Source organism: Panthera tigris, chromosome D2 (assembly GCF_018350195.1).
Source record: "Panthera tigris isolate Pti1 chromosome D2, P.tigris_Pti1_mat1.1, whole genome shotgun sequence".
NCBI lineage: Eukaryota > Metazoa > Chordata > Mammalia > Carnivora > Felidae > Panthera > Panthera tigris.
The window spans coordinates 71,160,013-71,185,408 of NC_056670.1; the positions used below are offsets into that span (position 1 = coordinate 71,160,013).

At 32.9% G+C, this 25,396-nt stretch overlaps 1 protein-coding gene across 5 annotated transcripts in view; it reads left to right on the forward strand.

Annotated features, from left to right (window-relative positions):
• The window catches only part of ATRNL1 (attractin like 1), a 757,637-nt gene that overhangs the window by 93,828 nt on the left and 638,413 nt on the right, over positions 1-25,396 (forward strand). For all 5 annotated transcript variants that reach the window (XM_042960329.1, XM_042960330.1, XM_042960331.1 and 2 more), the window contains exon 9: positions 5,450-5,633. In XM_042960329.1, coding sequence (XP_042816263.1) covers positions 5,450-5,633 — 184 coding nt within the window. The remainder of the gene's footprint in view (positions 1-5,449; positions 5,634-25,396) is intronic.

Consider the following 25,396-nt stretch of genomic DNA (forward strand, 5'->3'; position numbering starts at 1 on the left):
TACAAGAGTGATCCAATGTACCCTTCATTGAGTTTTCCAAAGTGGGAACATTTTAAAAAATGTATTACAATATTGCAAACTGAATATTGACACTGATACAATTCACTGATCTTATTCCAGATTTCCTGTTTCATTTGTATTTATTTGTGTGCGCCTGTGTGGGTATGGGTTTCGTTCTGTGCAGTCTTATTGTACATTGTTTCACGTATCCACCACTGCAGTCAAGGTGTAGAATAGCTATATCACACAAGACTCCTTCACATTGCGCTTTTAATTTTATTTTTTATTTTATATAGAGAGCGCGTATGAGCAGAAGAGGTTGGGGGAGAGGGAGAGAGAGAGAATCCCAGGCAGGCTCAATATTCAGCTAGGAGGGGCTCAGTGCCAACCCTGGGATCATGACCTGAGCCAAAATTGAGAGTGGGTCACTCAGCTGAGTCACCCAAGTGCCCCTCACATTGCCCTTTTAAGCCATACCCACAACTCTTCCACCCCCACTCCCTTCCCGTCTCTAACCCTTGATAATCACTCATCTGTCCTCCGTTTCTATAATTAGGTTACTTCTAGGATTTTATGTAAATGGATCATTTACATTTAAAGTAATTTTGATACATTAGTGCCTCGGTCTGTGTTATTGTTTATTTTCTCTCTGCTGTTTCTTATGCTTCTGTTTCTCTTGTTTCTAATGGATTACTTGAAAAATTTTTAGAATTCCATCTTGATTTATTTATAGTATTCTTTTTTTTTTTAATTTTTTTTTAACGTTTATTTATTTTTCAGAGAGAGACACAGCATGAACGGGGGAGGGGCAGAGATAGAGGGAAACACAGACTCGGAAGCAGGCTCCAGGCTCTGAGCCATCAGCCCAGAGCCTGACGCGGGGGTCGAACCCGCGGACCACGAGATCGTGACCTGAGCTGAAGTCGGACGCTTAACCGACTGAGCCACCCAGGCTCCCCTATAGTATTCTTTTTTTTGAAGTTAATTTATGTATTTTGAGACAGAGAGCGAGTGAGCAAGCATGAGTGGGGGAGGGGCAGAGAGAGAGAGAGAGAGGAAGAGAGAGAATCCCAAGCAGGCTCTGTGTTGTTAGCATAGAGCCTGACGCAGGGCTCTATCCCACGAACCATGAGATCATGACCTGAGCCGAGATCAAGAGTCGGAAGCTTAACCAACTGAGCCACCCAGGTGCTCCCTTGATTTACTTATAGTATTCTTGAATGTATTTCTTTGTGTAGTTTTCTTAGGGGTTGATCTGGGTGTTAAACAATGCATATGTGACTTATCAGAGTCTAGTAACAGTATCAACATTTTACCACTTCACTTGAAGTGTGGAAACCTTGTTTGCTTTCACATCCCCTTACCTTCTCCACTTTTAAGCATCATTGCCTTTCATATTAGATGATATTATATTTTTTTCCTTTATCAGGCATGATTTATAAACCTTGCAGAGGAGAAGCATAGTCTATTGTGTGTAATCATATTTCTGCTCTATTTTTCTTTCCTGATGCTCTGACATTCCTTCTTTTATTATTTCATTCCTGTTTAAAAAATTTTCCTTTAACCATCCTTTAAGGAGAGGGCCGCATTTCAACAATTTTTAGTTTTCTTTCTTTTCATAGAGTATTTTTTTTTCCATTTAATTCCTGAAGGATCATTTTGCTGGAATAGAATTCATGCCTGACAGTTCTTATTTTTCAGCATTTGAAAAATGTGCTGCTCCCTTCAGGCCTTTATAGTTTTAGATGAAAAATCCAGAGTTATTCTCATTGATGTACCCCTGTAAGTAATGTGTCATTTCTCTCTGGCTGCTTTCAAGATCTTTTTGTCTTCATCTTTAGTTTTTATAAGTTTTCTTATGATGTGCCGTGGTGTGGGTTTCTTCTGTTTATTTGGACGTCTCTAAGGTTCTTGAATCTGTACGTTCATGTCTCGTACAAAATTTAGATGTTTTTGGTTATTGTTTCTTCAAATACTCTTTCAGTTATGTTCTCTTTTCCTCTTTTGGGATTCCAGTGATGTGAATGTTGAATCAATTGTTATTGTTCCAAAAATGTTTCTGAGATTTTGTTAACTTTTTTTCAGTTGATTTTCTCTTTTATTCAGATTTGTTTCATTGATTTGTCCTCAAATTTACGGATCCCCTGTCTTCTGTTAGCTCCACTTTAATATTGAGCCTGTACATAGAGTTTCTGTTTGTTACTGCATTTTTCTTTTTTTCCTTAAGTTTCTTTCCTTTCTTTTTTCTTTCTTTCTTTCTTTCTTTCTTTCTTTCTTTCTTTCTTTCTTTCTTTCTATTCTTTCTATTCTTTCTATTCTTTCTTTCTGCTGAGATTTGTTGTTTGTTTCAAAAGAACATGTATTGCTTGTTGGAATGTTTTTATCATGGCTACTTAAAAATTCGTGTCAAGTAATTTCAACATCTCAGTGTTACTGTCACTTGTTTTCTTTTCATTAAAGTTGTGATTTTATTGGTCCTCAGTATGACAAGTGATTTTTTTTTTTTATTATTGTATCCTGGATATTTTGCTATTGGGAGTCTTTGGGTCCCATTTAAATCTTCTTTCTGTTTTAGCAGGCAGTCACTCTGTTTAGGTTTATCCTTCAGGTCTTGTGGGATTTCCCTTTCCAGTCTCGATCTGGTGGGGAAAAGGAACTCTTTCTCTGTTTGCTTATTTTTTTTTTAATTTTTTTTAACGTTTATTTATTTTTGAGACAGAGAGAGACAGAGCATGTATGGGGGAGGGGCAGAGAGAGAGGGAGACACAGAATCGGAAGCAGGCTCCAGGCTCTGAGCCATCAGCCCAGAGCCCGACGCGGGGCTCGAACTCGCAGACCGCGAGATTGTGACCTGAGCTGAAGTCGGACGCTTAACTGACTGCACCACCCAGGCGCCCCTCTCTGTTTGCTTTTTTTAAACAGTGTTTTCTGGGTCCCTCTTGCTGTTGCTGCTAGGGTCGTCTAGGATTGTCCATAGGACCTCAGTTTTGAGGAGGAATAAGCCTACCTGAGTCACCTTTTTATTGCTAGGTTGGGGAATTGAGAAATGTGGGGCCTGCATAGCCTTCTTCTGTTGACGGGTGAGGAGACACTTGTCTTCTAGTCCTGGAGTCCCTAACCAGTCTACCTTTACACTTTTCAGATTTCTCCTTTGGTTGTCTTGTGCACTGTTTCCAGAGTCTGCTTGTTGTACTTAGTGGGGTGTGGTACTTAGTTTTTCTAACTCTAAAATTCCTCAGCTGTAAAGAAGAGAAAGCAATAATAAACCTTTCAAAGGGTTATTATTACATGAAATAATGAGGTACTTCTTGAGACACAGTATGTGTTTTATTAGATAACGATGCTCCAGTTGATTGCAGGGTTGTTTGTTGCATTATTGTTTCTAGGAACAAATTGAAACCCAAATGGGTCATAGTGTAGAGTTATTTAAATAAGTTATGTATCATTAATAGAGTGGAATTTAACTGTTGAAAAATAATAAATGGGTCATAGAAGAATTGCGCCAGTTGCTTTAAGTGAAAAAATAGTTGAAAAAATAGTTGTAAAATAGCATGATTTTTTTGGTACAAGTATTTATAGGTCTGTATACACATATTTGTAATTTAAATGTGTTTTGTATGTGTGTAATAAAATATTTAGAATTACAGCCTGAAAGTGGTCTGAACATAACAAATTGTGAAAAATATCTCTAGATAGTAGGCTGGGAGAGAAGGTCATATTCACTTTTACATTAAAGACCTCTATTTCTACATTATTTTTTGGTAAGAAGAATGTTTATCTTTATTAAAAAGAGAATGAATAAAAATATGGAAACCTTCAATTGGACTGTAGGAGTAGAGCTTTAATAGTGGTTAAAGAGTATTTTTCAAGTTATTTTTGATAAGTTATTATTAATGTCATATTTTTGAAATTACCTCCAAAATGTAATACTCATTAGTTACAAATATACTCTGATTTTTTTTATGTGTTTTGTTTTATCAATTAAAATGGGCTTAGTGACTCCTTTTTGATATTTCTAAATTTTATGACCATTGAAGTATCACTTTCTTCACTACCTTAGAATTATGTAAAAGTAAATGATTTTTAAGATCATCTTTATTTTATATTACTTGATTTGAGTATTTTCAGTTGAGCTGTCTACAGTGCCAAAGTTACAAAAAATTTTTTTTTAATGTTTATTTACTTTTGAGAGAGAGAGAGAGTTAGAATGTGAGTCAGGGAGGGGCAGAGAGAAGGAGTCACAGAATCCAAAGGAGGCTCCAAGCTCTGACTGTCAGCACAGAGCCGGATGTGGGGCTCGAACGCGTGAACTGCGAGATCATGACCTGAGCTGAAGTCAGAAGCTTATCCGACAGAGCCACTCAGGCGCCCCTACAATGCCAAAGTTTAGATGGCCAGTTAGAGGGAAGATAGAAGTGTGGTCTGGGTGAATACCTAAAGACCAATGACAGATTTCTATATAGTTGCTCTTTGTAATCTAAAATTATCTAAGGCCAAGGATCTGTGTTTTGTTTATCTGCATATTCTTAAAAGCATGCCTTGTATATATGATTGATGCTTGCATCAGTGAATTTGCAGTTAGAAATAAGTGCTTTTAGATATAGCAACCAGAATGGGATTTAATACGGTGAGTTAATTACAAGAGTATTAGAGACACCAAAGGGAGCGGGATCATCCAAAATCTGGAAGCTGCTACATACCTACCACATTTGTCACTAAGCTACTCTAGGCGTCACCGCTGCCCTTGAGCAGGAACTACCCCTGCTGCTATGGCTATAAAGTCACCACTGCTGTTATCCTCTCTAGTCATCTGCGTGTTCCTGCTGCTACGGATGAAGGCAGAATGTCTTTGTTATTTTTGCCTTCTAATCTCTCACCAGTACGCCCCTTGGTGGAACCTATCAGTTAATACAGCTATCAAGGATGTCTTGGAAATTTATTGTTTAGGTTTTCATCAGCAATACAGAAGAGTCTGTAGAAGGGAGAGTGGGGCTCATAACCAAGACATGGTAGGCCATTACATAGCTAAAAATCGTTTAAGGGTGGGGATCATATCTTTTTAAATTTTTGTTACATCAGTGACTAATTCAGAGCTTGTCACATAGTAGGCTTTCATAAACTGTTAGTCTTTTTCTCAGGGTTATTTACAAATACAGAAATAAATGTGCGAATAGTTTTCCTTTTTCTATTGTACATCCAAAAATTTGGCATTTTCAATATTTCAGAGTTTCTTCTACAGAAAGACCAGCCTTACTCAACTTTGATCTCTAGCGCTTAACATAGTAACTAGCATATGTTTAATAATTGTTTTTGGAGTAAATGAATATTTGGTTATATTTAATTTACTTATAAAAATGTGGTATTAGAATTTACTTGGTAGTTTGGTGATATAGTAGTTATATTTTTAAATACTCCTTGAAGTTCATGATTTACCTTCATTCTCTTACAGCATCAAACACGTGGCTTGTCCCAGAAACTAAAGGAGCTATTGTTCAAGGTGGATATGGCCATACCAGTGTGTATGATGAAATAACAAAATCCATTTATGTTCACGGAGGCTATAAAGCATTACCAGGCAATAAATATGGATTGGTGGATGATCTTTATAAGTATGAAGTTAACACTAAGACTTGGTGAGTAGATTGGGTAAAAGTATGGTGAGAAACTTTGTCACTGTTACATTTTATATTTGTATAGTAGTAGCGTTTATTAAATATTTTCAGGGAAGCATTCTTGTTCTTTTTCCCTGTTTATTTCAACTAATGAAATTCTCTTGTATAGCAAAGGTATGAAATAACACATTTTCTATGTAGTCATTTTCACTTTAAACGATTGACTTTAAAATGTTTCCTGATTACATAGATATGCTAATTCTGTATGCATTACTTACAAGGACTGATATGTTCAATTCAGATGAGCAAGTTTGCTTACCAATGTAACATTGAGCTTTGATATCTGCCCTGTGATTTTTTTCTTCTTTGCATTCATATTTTAATGTCATTTGCAAATTTTAAAAGCATTTCTTCAGTTTCATCATCTAATTTCCTATGACATGCAGAGCTTGTGCATTTAGGTAGATTGTTGTTACAAACAGTGTTACATTGTACATCTTATACTGGTTTTATTATGCAGATATGCAAGAGTTTCTGTAGGGTGTGTGTGTGTGTGTGTGTGTGTGTGTGTGTGTGTGTGTGTGTGTATAGATAGTTAAAAGTGAAATTGTTGAGTCTGAGCATATTCACAGCAACTTTACCAAATGTTGCCTAATTGCACTCCAAGTCACTGTGTTAATGGATACTTTCACCAGCTAGGTGTGAATGTACCTGTTTCTTCATATCACTACCAACATTTGGTAATTGTGAGACGATTTTTCTTTTACACATGCAATGGATGTGAATGCTATCTCATGGATACTTATTGTGCATACCGAGATTACTACAGTGACTAAGCATCTTTTTATGTGTTCATTTGCCACTTGAGTTTCCTGTTTAGTATATTGTCTATTTATAACCATAATGTTCTCTTTATGTTGGAAATACTGTTCATTAATTTTTCAGTTATTATTTTTTCTATGTATATGAGTTTTAAAATAGAATTTTTGGGGCGCCAGGGTGGCTCAGTCGGGTGGAGCATCCAACTTTGACTCCGGTCATGATCTCATGGTTCCTGAGTCCGAGCCCAGCATCTGTGCTGACAGCTGGGAGCCTGCAGCCTACTTTGGGTTCTGTGTCTCCCTCGCTCTCTGCCCCTCCCCCAGGCTCTGTTTCTCTCTCAGTGATAAATAAACATGAAAAAAAAATAGGACTTTTGTTGTTTTCAAATATTTACATTTGTAAAACCTGGGAAATGACTCTGTTGTTTTTAGACACTACACATTCATTTAAACTTTCATCGTGAAATTACATATGTATTTGAATGAAATATAATTTTTCACCAAATTTTGACTTGTTTTCTACCCCCATCACTTTCAAACATATATTCTAATTTTTTTCTTTTGAAAAAGAAAGGTGGAATTAAAAAAAAAAAAGGTAAGACTTCCTTTGGATTATTTTATTAATTTTTATTATTTTTTTGTCTAATCAATACATTGTTATTCTTTATATTTTTATGAATAATAAAACCAATAAATCACTTTTTTCTTTTATATAAGTTATACATTGCATTTTACTTTCTATTTTAACATTTCCAACTTTTCCTCTTTGTATTTTTGCTCTGATAGCAAGAGGAATTGTGATTTAGTGATTAAGGCATTATCAATCTGCTTAACATATTTTTGCATATGTTCCAGCTACTGTATCATACCAAACAGGAAAAGATAACTGCTTCTGCAGAAAGAGGCATCATAATTTCCAGTAATAATAATGGCTATAGCAATGTTCAGCAAAGCATATTAATAGATGTAAATAGAAAAGTGAGCCATGGTTATTCTTTGAATGAAGTCAAGTGAGTGTTACTTGTTGCTCACCACTCAAATGGAGTTTGCTCAGAGTTTTACATGTTTCCCTTCCTGAAAATTTCCATAATGAACTTCTACATGGAAGAACGTAATTATCAATCTTGGCAATATTAGTATATGCACAAATAACACTGAGTACCTTTAAGAGAATTTACTAAAATAATTTGTAAATTATTTTCAACACCTTATTATAAATATATTATAGATACACACAATACTTTAATGTTTTACTTTTATTCTTTGTTTTTAAAAAATATTGGTGAGCGCTAAAATATTTTTCTGTTATTCTTAATGTTTTTAGCATTCTTAAAGTTTTGATACTTGTTAGATTAATTTTAAATTTGCCCTCATATATTGATTAAAGTATATATCAGGTTTATTTGTCAATTATATATCTAAAACATTTTTTAAATTATATCATTGATGAATAAGCCTGATACATACTTTAGTATATATATGTGAGAGCAAATATGTGCATTGTACAGATTGATTTTAAGTTTTTATCACCCAGAACTGGTGTCATTTTTTAGTGGATATGGTTTAGTAGATAGGCTGCTTTGTTGAAGTGATGGTAAATGTGTGTTTGGAGTTCTTTTTCATTGGTGAAATGGATTATTTTGGAATATTATTTCCACTGAGAAAAATTAGGAATTACATCTTTTTAGGCATCTGAGAATTATCAAGGCAGTGAGAATTTGTGGGTCAACATCTATGTCAAGGGAGGTAAGATTGGGATTTTGTGCATCTATTGTCTCTTTAGAAAGCTGTCTAAGAAACTGAGCAGAGCTTTTGCCAATTAATATGGAGGATCAAAATTGGATTTCCAAATGTGCTAAGGAAGATGGGCTCTACTACATACTTAAAGACTTGGTTTAGTCCCTGAAATTCTAAACCTACTAGAGTGGATAAGTCCACTTTAAATCATTAGATTATGGTGACCTGTCTAGAGACTAAGTAGCTGACAGAACAAAAGTAAATCCTCTCTTGAGGAAGATAATATTGTATAGAGCCTCAAATTATTTCTTAAAACAACATGCAATATCTGACAAAATAAAAAAAAAATGATAAGGTTTAGAAAAAGACAAGATATGAAACAGCCATTAGTATCATAGCTAGAGGATAATGCTGTTTTCAGACAGAAACTTTAAAATAAAAGGTAGAAGACATTAGGAGACAAGTAGAAACTTTTACTAAAGAATCACATGAGGTTTATAGAAATGAATAATATATTAAATGAATGAAGAATTCCTTAGATGGGTTTGACAACAGCTTAGATACAGCTGAGGAGGGAATTAATGAAATGGAAGATAGGTTGGAAAGAAATACCCATGCTGAAATAAAGAGAAGAATGAAAAATAAAATAAGGAAGGAAATTTAAGGGACTTGTAGAAATGATCTAACATGTATGTAATTGGAGTCAAGAGGAAGAAAAAGAGAAAATAATGTATAGCACTATTTAAAGTCTTAATGACTGAGAATTTTCAAAAGTGATAAAGAACATCAAGCCACAAATAGAAAAAATTCTATGAGTACCAAGGGGAATAGCTACAAAGAAATTTATATTTAGAAATATCACGGTAAAACTGATGAAAATCCAAACATAAAGAGAAAAATTTAAAAGCAGTCAAAGGGGAAAAAAACTCATATTCTCTTTAAAGGAACAATATTAAGACTGACAACTGATTTCTTAACTCAAAAAATGAAATCTAGAAGACACAGTGTCTTCAAATTGCTGAAAGAAGATAATCATCAGCCTAAAATTTTGCACCCAGTAAAATTTCCTTGAAAAATGAAAGCAAAATAAGGATATTTTCAGAAAAACAAGAATCAAAAGAACTTGGCAGTATTTTCCTGCAATAAAGGAAGTACTAAATAAAGGAAATGATATTGAAGTAGAAGAAAATGATCCCAGATACTAGAAGGAATAGAGGAATTAAGAGTAAATTGAAGTGGTTATTCATTAAATTAAACTGTAATCAAAATAGAGGCTTAAATGGATATAAAAACTTAAATGCATGATAATAACAAAACATAAGTGAGGGAGAAGGGTAAGTGGTGTTCAAAGTATTGAGGTTTTTGTAATAAGTGGGAATGGATAAAAGAACTAATTTATAGTAGACAATAACTAAAGATTTATATTGTAATCATTAACAAAAATAAAAGTAAAACTTCATATCTAACAAACTAATAGAAGGGAAAATGAGAATACTAGTTACTGGATTTGGAAGAAGACAAAAAAAGAATGGAAAAAAACAAAGTACAGTTGAGACACATATAAAGGAAGTAAGAGGATGATGTATTTAACTCTATATATTATACTAAATGCAAGTCAGTAATTACACTAAGTGTAAGGAAATAAATATTGCAAATTATACTAAATGTGAGAGACTAAATATTTCAACCAGAAGGTAAGGATTTTTGGACTTGGTATAAAACAAAACCTAGCCCATGCTGCATAGAAAAGATACAAAGTATATAAATATTTAGAAAAATTGAAAGTAAAAGAATGGAAAAAAGACACACAATTGGTAAACAAAAGAAAGTTGGTGTAGCTTTATTAATATCAGACAGATAAGAATTTAAATCAGGCATTTACCTGGAAGATATAACAGTGAATTGTATGTACTTTATAATACTGTGTTAAAGCAAAATTTGACAGAATAAAAGGGACAAGTCATACTGAGATATTTTTAATGCCTTTACCTTGGTAACTCAGCATAAGGAGACAAAAAACAAAAACACAAAAAACAGTAAAGATATATAAGATTTCAACAGCTGAATGAATAAATTTGTGTTCTTTGATATTTGAGAGCATATTATCTTATGACTGCAGAATATACAGTGTTTTTCAAGTACATATGGAACATTTTCCAAAATATACCATATGGCGGGTTTTAATGTAAGTCTCAACAAATTTAAAAAAATTCAGACCCTACAAAGTAATTGAAATGAACACAAAAGTTACTAAGAAACCCCTAATAAATTTATTAAAACTAATTGGTTAAAGAAACTATATTAAAAATTAGAAAATATTTTGTACTGAATGATGACAGATCAAAATGTGTATGGTGTCACCAAGAGGGACATTTATAACTTTAAATGCATTTATTAGAAAATATTTTTTAAAAGCCTGAAAATCGGTGTTGTAAACATAATCTTGAGAAATTGAAAAAGGACAGATTAATCCCAAAAGAAGGATAAAGTAAATAAAGATAGGAAAAAGGAAGAGAATACGAGATAAGAATATAAATTAATGAAATAGAAAAGAAACATGTGATGAAGATGATCTGTATAGCTAAAAAAATTAACAAAGTTGGTTATTTGAAAACAGTAACTTAAAAGCAGTACAATTTATGTTACCATAAGAGCGTTAACACCTACAGAATAAATGCAATGAAATGTATTCAGGAACTTTACACAAAAATTATAAAACCTTATTGTGAGAAATATATAAGACTTAAATAAAGGATATATTATAATTGATTGAAAAATCGAATATTGTAGATATGTCTGTTTTCTCAAATTGATATGTAAATTTAATGTAATCCCAAACAAAATTACAGCCATATATATATATATATATATATATATATATATATACACACATACACACATATTTAGAAATAGACATGCATATTCTAAAATTTATCTGAAAATGCAAACAACCCACCATAGCTGAAACAAAGTAAGAAGGACAGAGCTAGAAGACTTCTCTACCAAATCTCTTGATTTTGAAGCTATAGTATTTAAATGTTGTTGCAAAGATAAAGAAGTAGACCGATGTGGCAAGTAGGAATTCCACAGACAGACCTACACATTTATGGACATTTAATTTATAAGAAAGTTGAACTACAGAGATGTTTTTGTGATAAATTATTGTGGGCCAATAAGATATACAATTGAAAAAATGAGTAACAGGCCCTACTTTATACCAGACACAAAAATCAGTTTGACATCAGTGGTAGATATAAATATGGAAGGTAAAGTGATAAGCATTATAGAAGATGACACGGGCAAATATCTTTATATCATTGACAAAAAAGACTTTTAAGATACAATTAGATACTGTTAATGAGAAATGATAAACTGAACTATATACATCTAAAAATATCTAAAAATAAGGTGAAAGGGCAGGTTGCATTGGGGGAGGTATTTGCAACACATAAAGCCAAACAAAAAGGACTGGCTCCTTGAAAGAGAAGTCAGAGAAGTAGGTAAGTACTAAGAATCAATAAAATTTCAGATAATAGAAAATGTGTAAGAGTCTTGAAGGGGTACTTCACGAAAATGGATATTCAAATGGCCAAAATACATATTTTGCTCAACCTTATTAGTCACTAGAACAATTCAAGACAACATTGAAGTACCACCCCATATCCGCTTAAGTGGCTAAAATTTATAAAACTGCTAATATCAAGTGTGTCGAAACTGGTAGAGGCACTAACTTTTGACAGTTTATGCTAAATTTCAATACACTCACACTCATGTATAGAATGTATGAATCTGTTGAAATAGTTATTCTAGTTATATATCTGACAAATGCATATGTGTTTGCACTATAGTCATATAGGATACTCATGACAGCATTATTTGTAATAATCAATAATCGGAAACGAGTGAACTATCTGTCATCATTTCCAATGGAGAAGATATATTCTTACAATGGAATGCTATGCAATAATGAAAATGAAAGAATCATCTCTGTGCATCCATGCAGTTGTATCTCACCAAAATAATGTTGACCAAAAGAAGTCAGAATCAAAAGAATATGATATGTTTCCATTTAAGTGAAGTTTAGCACCAGGAAATACTAATCTATGGTTTTAGAAGTTACGATAGGGATTGTCTTGTCTAGGCTAAGCAGAATGGAGTAGTGATTGGGATGAGCAACAGGGAAGCTTCTAAAGTGGTTACACGTATGTGTTCACTTTGTGATAAGTCATTGAACTATATCCTTACAATTTGTGTAATATAATATGTATGATATATATATTTTGTGTTTAATAAAAGTTTATTTAAAAAATAGAAATCTGTGATTTGACCTCACAGTTTTACTATTATAATCTAATGGTTTATGAGAATTTGTAATAATGAAAGAAGGGTGAGTTTTAATGTATAGTTACCAAAATACATTATTTTGCCATTGTTAGAAAAGGATTGAGACATAAAAGTTCAGAGACACCCAAGGCCATTGCTGCTACCCACCTACTTCAGGACTAGTTGAATCCTTTTTTTTTTTTTTTTTTACATTTAAAGGATAAGAGAACAAGCATCCTGTATTTATAGGAATTCCCATTTCTCAAAAAAGACTCCTTTTATAGTGTTAGGGTGTTTTATTAATTGGTATTATCATTTAAGAGATTTCAACTTTGCTGTCATGATTTTGGGTACTAGAGCCCTTGTGGTCTTGATTTCTTAGCCTTGTTAAATAAGAGATCTCATAACATTCTTTGCACTTACATGTTTGTAGAGCTTACAGTAGGAGGTTTTTTTGTGATAGCAGAAGCCTCAGATTTTCTTGACTTTTATTTAGGTGCTTTCCTCTACTGCTGTGTTCTTTTAACCTGTGAAAAGGCACAATAAGTTTTAACACATAGGGACATATTAAACATTATCATTTACAATTTATAGTTGTAACAATCCACTAAGTAATTTTTTTTTCAAGTGAAAGAAAACAGATTTCAGTTATACTTCTAGAAAAATTATAAAGTTAAGTAGTGAGTCTAATGATAATACTTCTGTGGTACTATATTAATTCTGTACTTTAAAAAAATCTTTGAAATTACATTTACTTAAAATGTGTTTTTATAATGATGCTACATCTGGTTACATAAAATGAGTTCTTTTAGCTTCTTAAATTTGATATAATGGGAGTTATTTTTACATTGAAGTATTCAAAGCGATTTTATTAAATTATTGAGTTTTTGTGATTTGTCTAAAATTTTAGCCATCAGAAGTTTTGGAAAGTGATGCAGGACAATTTTATAAATACGTTGTTAGTTAACACATGTGAGTAACTACCGACAAACATGATATTCGTGGTCTTCATCCTGGCTTATTTCTCTGCATGATGAGTGTCTGAAATCTTTTCAACAAAAATTGTTGACTCTGTATCAAGTACTGTGTTGGGAATAATTTTAAGATGGAAGACAGATATTTTAAAATTTTATGGTTCGTGAATATGTGGGAAGTGATGGAAATACACAGATGTGTAAAGAAGTAATAGAGCAGATTTATTGAAATGAACAAAATATGTAGGCAAAAAAGATTATTGTTTTTATAAACATCATGATATGTTATGGGATCTGGAATTTTGGAAAATATGGTTAAAATCTCATATGGATAATTTGAAGAAATACTTATCTCTATAGCTCTACTTTTTAAGGTAATTTTGGGATGTGTAGTACTTATCTTTTTCCTAGTGCTCTTTGAAAAACTGGGAAAGACTGCATATGGACAAAAGACTATTGGAAAGCATTCACAGGTAGTTTTAGAACAATGATGAAGTAAACATCTTGTCTACCTGAGCTAAGACGACATTGCAGTACTCCCAGAAGACCTCATGTGTGTCACCATGATAGCATTCCTTTCATTATCCCTGAAAGCAATAACCATTATTCATAATATTGTGTTAATTGTTTCCTTGCTTTCCACTGTGTTTTTTTTTTTAAATATGTATTGGCAAGCAAACCATTCATTTGGTTTGTCTGCTTTTGAATTTTGCATCTATTGTTAAGCATTGTATGCTTTCCTCAGACACCTTTTAAAAAATCAAATGTGTTGGATATGTATTTTAACAGGGGGGAGTAGATAATAAAAATGGAAATAAAATGTATTTAAATGGTAATAAGTGCTATGGAGGAAACAGAAAGCATGATGAAAGAGGATAAGGAGTTTTAGGTTGCTGAATTTAAATAAGGTAGTAAGAGAAGACATCACAAAGACCGTATGTGAGTACAGACCTGAAAGAGGTTAGGGAGGGAACCATGCCAGAATCTGAGGAACAAGTTGAAAGCTAGTTTAAAAACCCTGAAATGGGTATATGCTTATCATTTGGAATAGCTGGACTGGGTAATTTTAGAATGGGTTGGGTGAAGTGATGATGACCTTCAAGTGGTAATTGGGAACACTGAATAATTTAAGAATAATCTAAGAAATAGGTGATAGCATCTGGGATGAAGGAGGCTAGTTTTGAGGGCTGGTTGGATTCTGAATATATTTTCAAGGTAGAGCCAAGAGAGATTGGATAGACAAAGGGATTGGAAATAGAGTGGAAGAGAGAATAAGTGAAAGATGAATTAGGCTTTTGGCCTCAACCTGCAAGCATGGAGTTGTCATTAATGGAGATGATGAATTTTGGAGGAGGAGTAGGTTTGGTGTAGAGGAAGATTAGAAGCTCAGTGCTAGATATATGTAGATCCTTTTTATATTTTCTGTTCTACTGTGGATGGTATTTGGAATATACCAAGTTTTGGTATTATGAACAATTATATATGTTCTTATTTAGTCTTTTGTTTCATATATAGGTTTCTCTGAGCTAATTCCTTAGTATTATAAATGCTTGGTCATAAGCAGTATCATATTCGATTTTACCCAACTATACTCCAACATCATTTTACTAATTTATATTCCCACTAGTCGTGAAAGGAAATATCTAGTCCTCTACAGTCTCTCCAAAATCTGGTGTTGTTTGATTTTTAAAACAAACTTGGTCAATATGATGGGTATGGCATGATGCCGCACTTAGTTTTAATTTGCATTTCCCTAATTACTAATAAGGTGGAACATCTTTTCATGTTTATTGTCCATATACTCTTCTGCCCATTTTTTCATTTTAGTTGTTTTGTGTATCCTTCTTCTTGCTATTAATCCTTTGTTATCTGTATACTTTGCAAACCTGTTCTCTCCCAGATGGTGGATTTTCATTCTGCTCTTTTTATGATGTTGTTTGATGAATAGAACTTTTAATTTTAATATGGAAATGATTAATCTTTTCTTTTATGGGTTGTATTTTGTGTCTTTCACAAATGCTTTCCTACTTCAATTTTTTCTATATTTCCTACCAACATTTTGTAGTTTTGCCTCTCATATTTAGTTTTTAATCCAACTGGGTAGTGATCCATTTTTAAAAAATGTGGATATTCAGTTGTCTCAGAAATGAAAAGTCCATTCCTTTAATGGTCTGTAATAGTAATAACTTTTGTATAGAATTATTGTTAGGTGTTTGATATTTTTTATACTTTTTAAAAATGATATCTCTGTTAGTTTTCTAAGGCTGGCATAACAAATTACCACAAATCTGATGGCTAACAACAACAGAAATTTATCCTCTCACAATTCTATAGGCTAGAAGTCTGAAATCAAGGTGCCAGCTGGGCCACACTTCCTCCAAAGATTCTGAGGAAGAATCCTTTCTTGCCTTTTCCAGAATCTGGTAACTATGGGCGATCTTAAGTGTTCTTTAGTGGTAACTGCTCTCATCAGTCTAATTTCTGCCTCTGTCTTCACATTACCTTCTTCCTGTTTGTGTGTGTATGTGTTTTCACATGGCCTTCTTATAAGGACATCAATCATTGAATTTAGGGCCCACTCTAATCTTGTGAGACCTCATTTTACTTAGATAATTACATCTACAAAGACCCTATTTCCAAATAAGTTCTCATTCCGAGGTTCAATGTGGACATGAATTTTGAGGGGGCGCTGTTCAACCAGGACATTATCTCTTCATTTCTTTTTGGGCTGATATATGGAGATGCAGTTTTTTATATTACTTTTATGTCTAACAACTTGCTGTATTTTAATAACTTATATATAGATTTTTTTAGTTTTTTATAATGACCAGATCATATACAAATAATGGTAGTTTTGTTTCTTCCTTTCTGGGTCTTACAGCTTTTTATTTTTCTTACCTTATTTCAGCAGCAACCTCTAGTTCAGTGTTGAATAGAAATTAACAAGCATCCAATATTAGTTCTGAGCTTTGATGAAATACTTTCGGTGTTTCTCAGTAAGGATGATGTTCACTGTGGGTTTTGTAGATGTTTTTAAGAACGATCCCTTTTTTTTTCTGGTTTGCTAAGGGTTTATTTTGTCATGAATGGATGGATATTTATCAAAGGTATTTTTTTGGGATGATTATCTGATTTTTCTACTAAATAATTTACTGTGGGAAGTTATTTTAATTATGTTATTATTATCCTAAAATTAGCCCCAAATTTGGGTTCTCATTTAGTCAAAATGTGTTACTTGTTTTTTGGTTTGCTAATATGTTGATAAGTATTTTTTTATTGATGTTAATATGCGAGATTAGCTTGTGGTTTTCTTGAATATTCTTGTCAGCTCTTTGTGGTAAGGTTATGTGGGGCTTGTAAAATGATTTGAGTAGTGTTCCTTTTAATACTTTGAAACAGTATTTATAAGGCTGGAACTATTTTTTCCTTAATATTTTATGGTAATAATCTCTAAGTCAAGTGTTCAAAAACAATTTTGCGCATATAATTTTAACTACAAAATTCAGTATATGTAATGGTTATAAACCTATTTAGATGGTATTTTTATTCTTGAATAAGTTTTTATTCTTGAATATGTTTTGATGACATATATTTTCAGGAATTAATCCAAGAAATCAGTGTCTTCAGTTAAATTGTTATAATGGTGTTCATTATGTTCTCTTAGACTCTCTAATATCAGCAGCATCTGTAATTATGTTTCTTTTAATTATTTTTAACCACTGTCTACAACTATCTACCTATCCATCTATTTATCTATCATTTATTATTTTTTCTTAACTAAGAGTGAGTTGCTGACATGATGCCACTTTAAACCTAAATATTTTTATATGTATTTACTGAAAAACAAGGACATTCCTTGAAAAACAAGGAAATAAAATTAATGGAATTTACTAATCTAACTTGTAGATTTTATTTAACATTTCTAATTGACCTATTATCTTTTATTAAAAAGATAGCACTTTGTTATTGCTGAATTTGCTTTCTTAATAAATTTTGCATTTATGTTCATATGTGAAATTGTCTGTGGTTTTCCCTTCCTATACTGTCCTTTTTAGATTTTGATGTTCTTTTTTGCCAGGTTTGGGTATCGTTTCCTGACTTAGGATCATATCCAATATCCAACACAGAGTTTAGTTGTAATGCCTTTGTAGTCTTTTTAAATCTGGGACAATTTCAGTCTTTATTTTGAAGAATGTACCCAATTTGGGATGATTCCTTAGGATTAGTTTCAGGCACCAAAATGTGTCATTCTAAGGTTTTTTTTGAAAAATAATTTTTATTGAGATATAATTTGTATACCATAAAATTTTCCATTTTAACCATTTTAAAAATGTATAACTAAGGGTTTTTGGTGTATTCATGTTTTACAACCATCATTACTAATACCAGAGTATTTCTGTCACCTCAGAAGAAATCACATACCTCCCTAAACACTCTCTTTTCATCTCTTAGAAACCATTGATCTACTTTCTGTCTCTAGATTGGCCTATTTGTGATATTCATATAAAGGTAATATACAATACGTGGCTTTTTGTGTCTGTTTTATTTTACTTTGCATAATGTTTTCAGAGTTCCTCCATGCTGTGATATGTTTGAATACTGCACTGTTTTGTATAGCTGAATAATATTTCATTGCATGAATATAGCACATATTGTTTATCCACTCATGAGTTGATGTACATTTGGGTTGTTTTCACTTTAGGATATCATGAATGAGGCTGCTATGAACATTCCTGTAGAGGGTAATTTTATATATTGGTTAAAGTGGTTAAAATGGTTCCAGTTTTCTCAACTGTAAAGACACAGTTTTTCCTTTATAAATTAATAAACACCTGAGGAGAGATACTTTTAGATTATGTAAGTATTCTGTTTTTTATTAAAAACTTTTACCTAATAATTTTAGCATCCACTGAACATTCATGTGTGAAAGTTATTACTATCATGGTTACTGAATGGTGATATCTTGTTTTATTATTCCTTCTAAATTCCCCCTGATTTTTTCTTCACCTAAAGAATTGTATGAATTGACCAATTTTTATTTTATCCAATGTTTTATAATCTATTGCTCTTCTTCTCTATTTTATTGCTCAAACTGTCCCAGATTTGGGCTGTATGAGCTTCTTTTAGTGTGGCTACTGTCCCCCTTTAGACATGTCCCCATTGTTCTTTGTGCACTCATCCACTTTCTGGCACACATGCCAAAAAATTCCATGCACGTCTTGTTAATTCCTTGCTGGAATAAGTAATTTCCTCAAGGAATCCACATTTTTTAGTGAAGAATATTGTTTAGAAACCAACATTAGGGCACTGGCTTGTTTATTGCTTTTTGATGTATTTACAGATCATCTCAGAAGATAGAGCCAGGAAATATGCAAATGTACATATTTGTATCTTATTTATAGATATATGTGTACATCTGTATCTCTATGCATCTGTCTGTCTAAATTGCATAATGATGCTGTACAACATCACATTATTCTTGCTTTCCTCTCTTTCATATTTGTAGATCCCTTCTGACAATGAGAAACCTAGATCAAAAGATAACTCTGATTTCTTTCATTGGAATTTTGTAATTTTTCTCATATAGCTCTTATATATATTTTGTTAGATTTATACCTATTTTATTTTTTTGGTGCTAATATGAATAATGTGTGTCTTTAATATCAAGTATTCATTGTTCATTGCTGGTATATAAGAAAGTAATGGATTTTGATTTATTAACTTTGTATCCTCAGCCTTGCTATACCAGGAATTTTCTTGTTGATTCTTTGGGATTTTCTACATAGATAATTATGTCACCAGTGAGCAGACTGTCTTATTTGTTTCCATTTTGTATATCTTTAATTTCCTTTTCTTATCATATTGCATTGGCTAGAACTTTCAGTGTAGTGTTGAATAGGGGTGGTTTTGCCTTGTTACTTTTCTTAGAAGGAAAGAATCTAGTTTCTCACCATTAAGAATGATTTTTTTTGTAGATGTTCTCTATCAAGATGAGGAAATTCCCCTCTATTCTTAGTTTGCTGAGAGTTTTTATCATGAATCGATATTGGATTTCGTCAAATTATTTTTCTGTATCTGTTGATATGAACAAAGGATTATTATTCTTTATCCTACTGATGGGATAGATTACATCACTTGACCTTCAAATATTTAATCATCCTTGCATATGTGGATAAATCCTATCTGCTTAATCATTACATACATTAAAACTATTTTCAGCTTAAGTTTCTCTATGGTAGCTGAATATTTTTTCCTTGATCCATGCATTTCCTTTATTATTTACTATATAGTATTTATTTTGTAAAAAGCAATGATAGACCACTAGTTTTTAAAAGGAAAATATGCTCTATTTGTTTAAAACATTCAACTTTAAAATCCTCTATATTTGACAGTGGTATAATTTTAAATCTATAGATGTCTTTTGTAACCAGAAAGGCTTAGGAGAGAATGGGAGTCAAAATTTCTAGGTGAAGCCATCTATGGTAACTTATTACAAAACCCCAATATTTTCTTTTAATATAGCCTTAGTGAGATGTAATTCATATACCATAAAATCCACCCATTTAAAGTAAACAGTTCAATGGTTTGGGGGCACCTGGGTGGCTCAGTCAGTTGAGTGTCTGACTCATGATTTCAGCTTAGGTCATGATTTCATGGGATTGAGCCCCATGTTGGGCTCTGCACTGACAGTGCAGAGCCTGCTTGGGATTCTCTCTCTCCTCTCTGGTCCTCACCCTGCTCATGCTCTCTCTCTCTCTCTCCCTCTCTCAAATTAAATAAATAAACATAAAAAAATAAAGTATACAATTCAGTGGCTTTTAGTGTATTCACTGAGTTGACCAATCATCACAATTTTAGAACCATTTTATACCTGCAAAAGGAAACCCTATACGTATTATCAGTGACTCCTCATTTCCCCTCAAAATCACAGCTTTAGGTAAGCACTATTCTTCTTTCTGTTTCTATAAATTTGTCTTCTGGGCCTATAAATGAGATGACACAAAATGTGTGTGTGAGTTTTTTTTTTTATAATGGACTTCTTTAAGCATAAGAAAAAGCATGATCTCAAGGTTTATTCATAAGGTAACATGAATCAGTATTTAACTCCTTTTCTTTGTCAAAATATTTTCCATTGTATGGATATACCACATTTTATTTATGTATATATATCAGCTGTTGGAAATTTGGGTTGTTTCTGCTTTTTAGCTATTGTTAAGAATACTTCTGTGAACATTTATGTACAAGTTTTTGTGGAGAGGTTTTTCATTTCTTTTGGGTATATATCTAGGAGTGGATTTGCAAGCTCTATAGTTACTCTATGTTTAAACTTTTGAGGAACTGCCAGACTGTTTTCCAAAGTGGGTGCACCGTTTTACATTCCCATCAGAAGTGTATGAGGATTCCAGTTTCTCCGCATCCTTGTCAACACTTGTTATTGTCAAGCATTTTGATTACTGCCACTCTTGTGGGCAGTAGTATCTCATTGTAGTTTTGATTTGTGTTGCTATAATAGCTATTCATATTGAGCATCTTTTCATGTGCTCATTGGCTATTTACATTTCTCTCTTGGAGAAATGACTATTAGGATCCTTTCCCATTACTTACTTTGTGTTAGGAAGTCTTTATATTTTCTAGATGTAAGTCCTTTATTAAATATGTGAATTGAAAATATTTCTCCCATTATGTGTGTTATTTTTCACTTAGTTTACAGTGTCCTTTGAAACTCAAAAATTTTTTAATTTTCATGACATCCAGTTTATTGTGTATTTTGTCACTTACACTTTTGGTGTCATGTCTAAGAATCTGTTGTCTAACCCAACTCCAGGAATAATTACTTCTGTGTTTTCTTCTAAGAGTTTTATATTTGAGTTCTTACATTTAGGCCTTTTATCCATTCTGAGTTAATTATTGTCTATATTGTGAGAGAGGAGCTTTTTTTTTCTCCTTGTAGATGTCCACTTGTCCCAGCACTATTTGAAAGAGTATTCTTTCCTTTATTTGAATTTCCTTTTCTTTCAATTGGCTATTATGGTTCCTTGAATTTCCATATGAATTTTAAGATCAGTCTGTCAATTTTAAACAAAACAAAACAAAAACTCCAGCTGGGATTTTTATAGGGAGTGAGATGAATTTGTAGACCAATTTGGAGAGTATGGCTATCTTAACAATATTTTTTTTCCAATTCATGAAAACAGGCTATCCTTCCATTTATTTGGGCCATCTTTAATTTCCTTCCTCAACCTTTTTTAATTTTTATTTATTTATTTTTTAATTTTATTTTTTAATTTTTAAAAATTTACATCCAAATTAGTTAGCATATAGTGAAACATTGATTTCAGGGGATTCCTTAATGCCCCTTACCCATTTAGCCCATCCCCCCTCCCACGACTCCTCTAGTAACCCTCAGTTTGTTCTTCATATTTATGAGTCTCTTCTGTTTTGTCCCCCTCCCTGTTTTTATATTATTTTTGCTCCCCTTACCTTATGTTCATCTGTTTTGTCTCTTAAAGTCCTTACATGAGTGAAGTCACATGATTTTTGTCTTTCTCTGACTAATTTCACTTAGCATAATACCCTCCAGTTCTATCCACATAGTTGCAAATGGCAAGGTTTCATTCTTTTTGATTGTCGAGTAATACTCTGTTGTTGGAGTATATATACTCCATTGTATATATATACCACCTCTTCTTTATCCATTCATCCACCGATGGACATTTGGGCTCTTTCCATACTTTGGCTATTGTTGATAGTGCTGCTATAAACATGGGGGTGCATGTGTCCCTTCGAAACAGCACACCTGTATCCCATAGATAAATGCCTAGTAGTGCAATTGGTGGGTTGTCGGGTGGTTCTATTTTTAGTTTTTCGAGGAACCTCCATACTGTTTTCCAGAGTGGCTGCACCAACTTACATTGCCACCAACAATGCAAAAGAGATCCTCTTTCTCTGCATCCTCACCAACATCTGTTGTTGCCTGAGTTGTTAATGTTAGCCATTCTGACGGGTGTAAGGTGGTATCTCATTGTGGTTTTGATTTGTATTTCCCTGATGATGAGTCATGTTGAGCGTTTTTTCATGTGTTGGTTGGCCATCTGGAGGTCTTCCTTGGAGAAGTGTCTATTCATGTCTTTTGCCCATTTCTTCACTGGATTATTTGTTTTTTGGGTGTTGAGTTTGATAAGTTCTTTATAGATTTTGGATACTGACCCCTTATCTGATATGTTGTTTGCAAATATCTTCTCCCAGTCTGTCGGTTGCCTTTTAGTTTTGCTGATTGTTTCCTTTGCTGTGCAGAAGCTTTTTATTTTGATGAGGTCCCAGTAGTTCATTTTTGCTTTTGTTTCTCTTGCCTCCACAGACGTGTTGAGTAAGAAGTTGCTGCAGGCAAGATCAAAGAGGTTTTTGGTTTTTAGTTTTTACAGTATAGGTGTTATACTTTGTTAAATTTATTCCTAAATATTTTATTCTTTTTGATACCATGGTAAATTGAGTGTTGATTATTTTTATTTTACAATTTTGCATTCCTAGTGTGCAGAAATTCAATTGAGTTTTGTATATTTTTCCTTTACCCTAAAAATTTGTTAAACTCATTTATTATTTCTAATAATTTTTTGTGGATTCATTAAAACTTCTGTATACAAGATCATGTCATCTGCAACTAGCAAGAGCTTTACTTCTTCCTTTCTAGTTTGGATACCTTTTATTTCACTTTCTTGCCTATTTCCCTTTCTATAATGTGTAGTAGAATGTTGAATAGAATTGGCAAGAACAGACGTCTTTGTCTTGTTCCTGATCTTAGGGGGAAAATTTTAGCCTTTAACCATTAAGTATCATGTCAGCTGCTCTTACTTTTTTTTCTTAAATAGATATCACTTATATTAGATTTCTATGGTTGCTGTAACAAATTAGCACACACACACACACATACACACACGTGCACGCACACACACACACACACACACACACACACACACACACACACACACGTATTCTTTCACGGATCTGGAGGCCAGAAGTCTAAAATCAAAGTGTGAACAGAGGCATGCGCCCTCAAGAGGTGCTAGGGAAATTCCTTTCCTCTTTCAGTTTTTGTTAGCTGTCAGTATTTCTGGAGTTGTGGAGGAAATGTTCCATTGTCTGCCTCCAAGTTGTATTACCTCCTCCTCTTTTTTTTGTGTGTCTTTTATAAGGACACGTCATTGGATTAAGGTTAGCTGCATAATCTGGAATGATCTCCTCTGCTCAAGATGCTTTATTTAATACATTTGCAAAGACACTTTCTCCAAATAAGGTAACATTCATACGTTCTAAGGATTAAAACGTGGATATATCTTTTGGGGTGGAATACCATTTGGCCTTTATCAGGTTGAGGAATTTCCCTTCTATCCCTGTTTTGTTGGCTGCTGTTATCATGCATGGCTGTTAGGTTTTGTAAATAACTTCTCCTGTATCTTTTGAGATTATCATTTAGTTTTTTTTCTGTATTCTATTAATATTGTGTGTTACATTGATTTTCAGATGTCAAGCCAATTACGCACTCTTGGGATAATCTCCACTTGGTCATGGTGTATAATTCTTTTTATATGTTACTGGTTTTGATTTGCTAGTATTTTGTTTAGGATTTTTGTGTCTCTTTTCTAAAAGAATATTAGTCTGTAGTTTTCTTGTGATATTGTTGGTTTAGGTATAAGATTCCTACTTTCTCATAGAATGAGATGAGTAGTGTACCATCCTATTTTATATTTTTGAAAAATTTATGAACAATTCACATTATTCTTCTTTAAATACTTGCTAAAATTCACCAGTGAAGCCATCAGGCCTTCCCCCACCTTTTTTTTTTTTTTCAAATTTCCTTGGTCTCTTTATTTGTTACAGGTCTATTCAGATTTTCTGTTTCTTATCTCAGTTTGGGTAGTTTGTATCTTCCTAGGACTTTGTTTATTTCATATTGTTGTTTGTATGTAGTTGTTTAGTATTGGATTATAGGCTGACTTATTTCTGTCAGATTGATATGTGCCTTCTTACTATCTTGATTTTAATAATTTGAGTTTTTCTCTTTTTATTCTTGTTTAGTATACCTAAGAGTTTGTCAATTTTTTGGTCTTTTAAAAGAAAAAACTTTTCGCTTCATTGATTCTCTCTATTGTGTTTCCAGTCTACATTATATTCTTTCCTGTTCCAATCTTTATTTGTTTTTTTAATTCTTTTTTGCTATGGGCTTTTGATTTGCCCTTTTATCCAGTCTCTTAGGGTATAAGTTGAACTATTGAATTCTCATTTTGTCTTTAAATACACGTGTCTATAAATATAGATTTCCCTCTAAAGTATTGCTTTTGGTGTCTTCTATCTTTGTCTTGTCTTCATTTTCATTCATCTCAAAGTATTTTCTAATATGCTTATGATTTTTTCTTTGACCCACTTATTATTTTGGAGTGTTTCATTTCCACATATTTATGATTTTTCTCAAATAACTTTCTTTTTGTTTTAATTATTTTAATTCCATTATAGTTAACATACAGTGTAATTTTAGTTTCAGGTGTACAATACAGTGATTCAAAACTTACATACATCACCCGCTGCTCATCACAAGTGCACCCCTTCATCCCCATCACCTGTTTCACTCATCCCCCCCATCCACCTCCCCTCTGGTTTGTTTATTCTATGTATGTTCTCAGTTTGTTTTCTATAGTTAATAGTCTGTTTCTTGGGGTACCTTGGTGGCTCAGTTGGTTAGGTCTCCAACTCTTGGTTTGGGCTTGGGTCATGATCTCCTAGTTTGTGAGGTTGAGCCCACGTTGGGGCTACAGTTAGCAGCACGGAGCCTGGTTGGGATTGTCTCTCTCCTCTCTCTCTGCCTCTTCCCTGCTTTCACATTTTCTCTTTCAAAATGGACAAAAAAACATTAAAAAGAATGAGTCTTTCTTGGTTT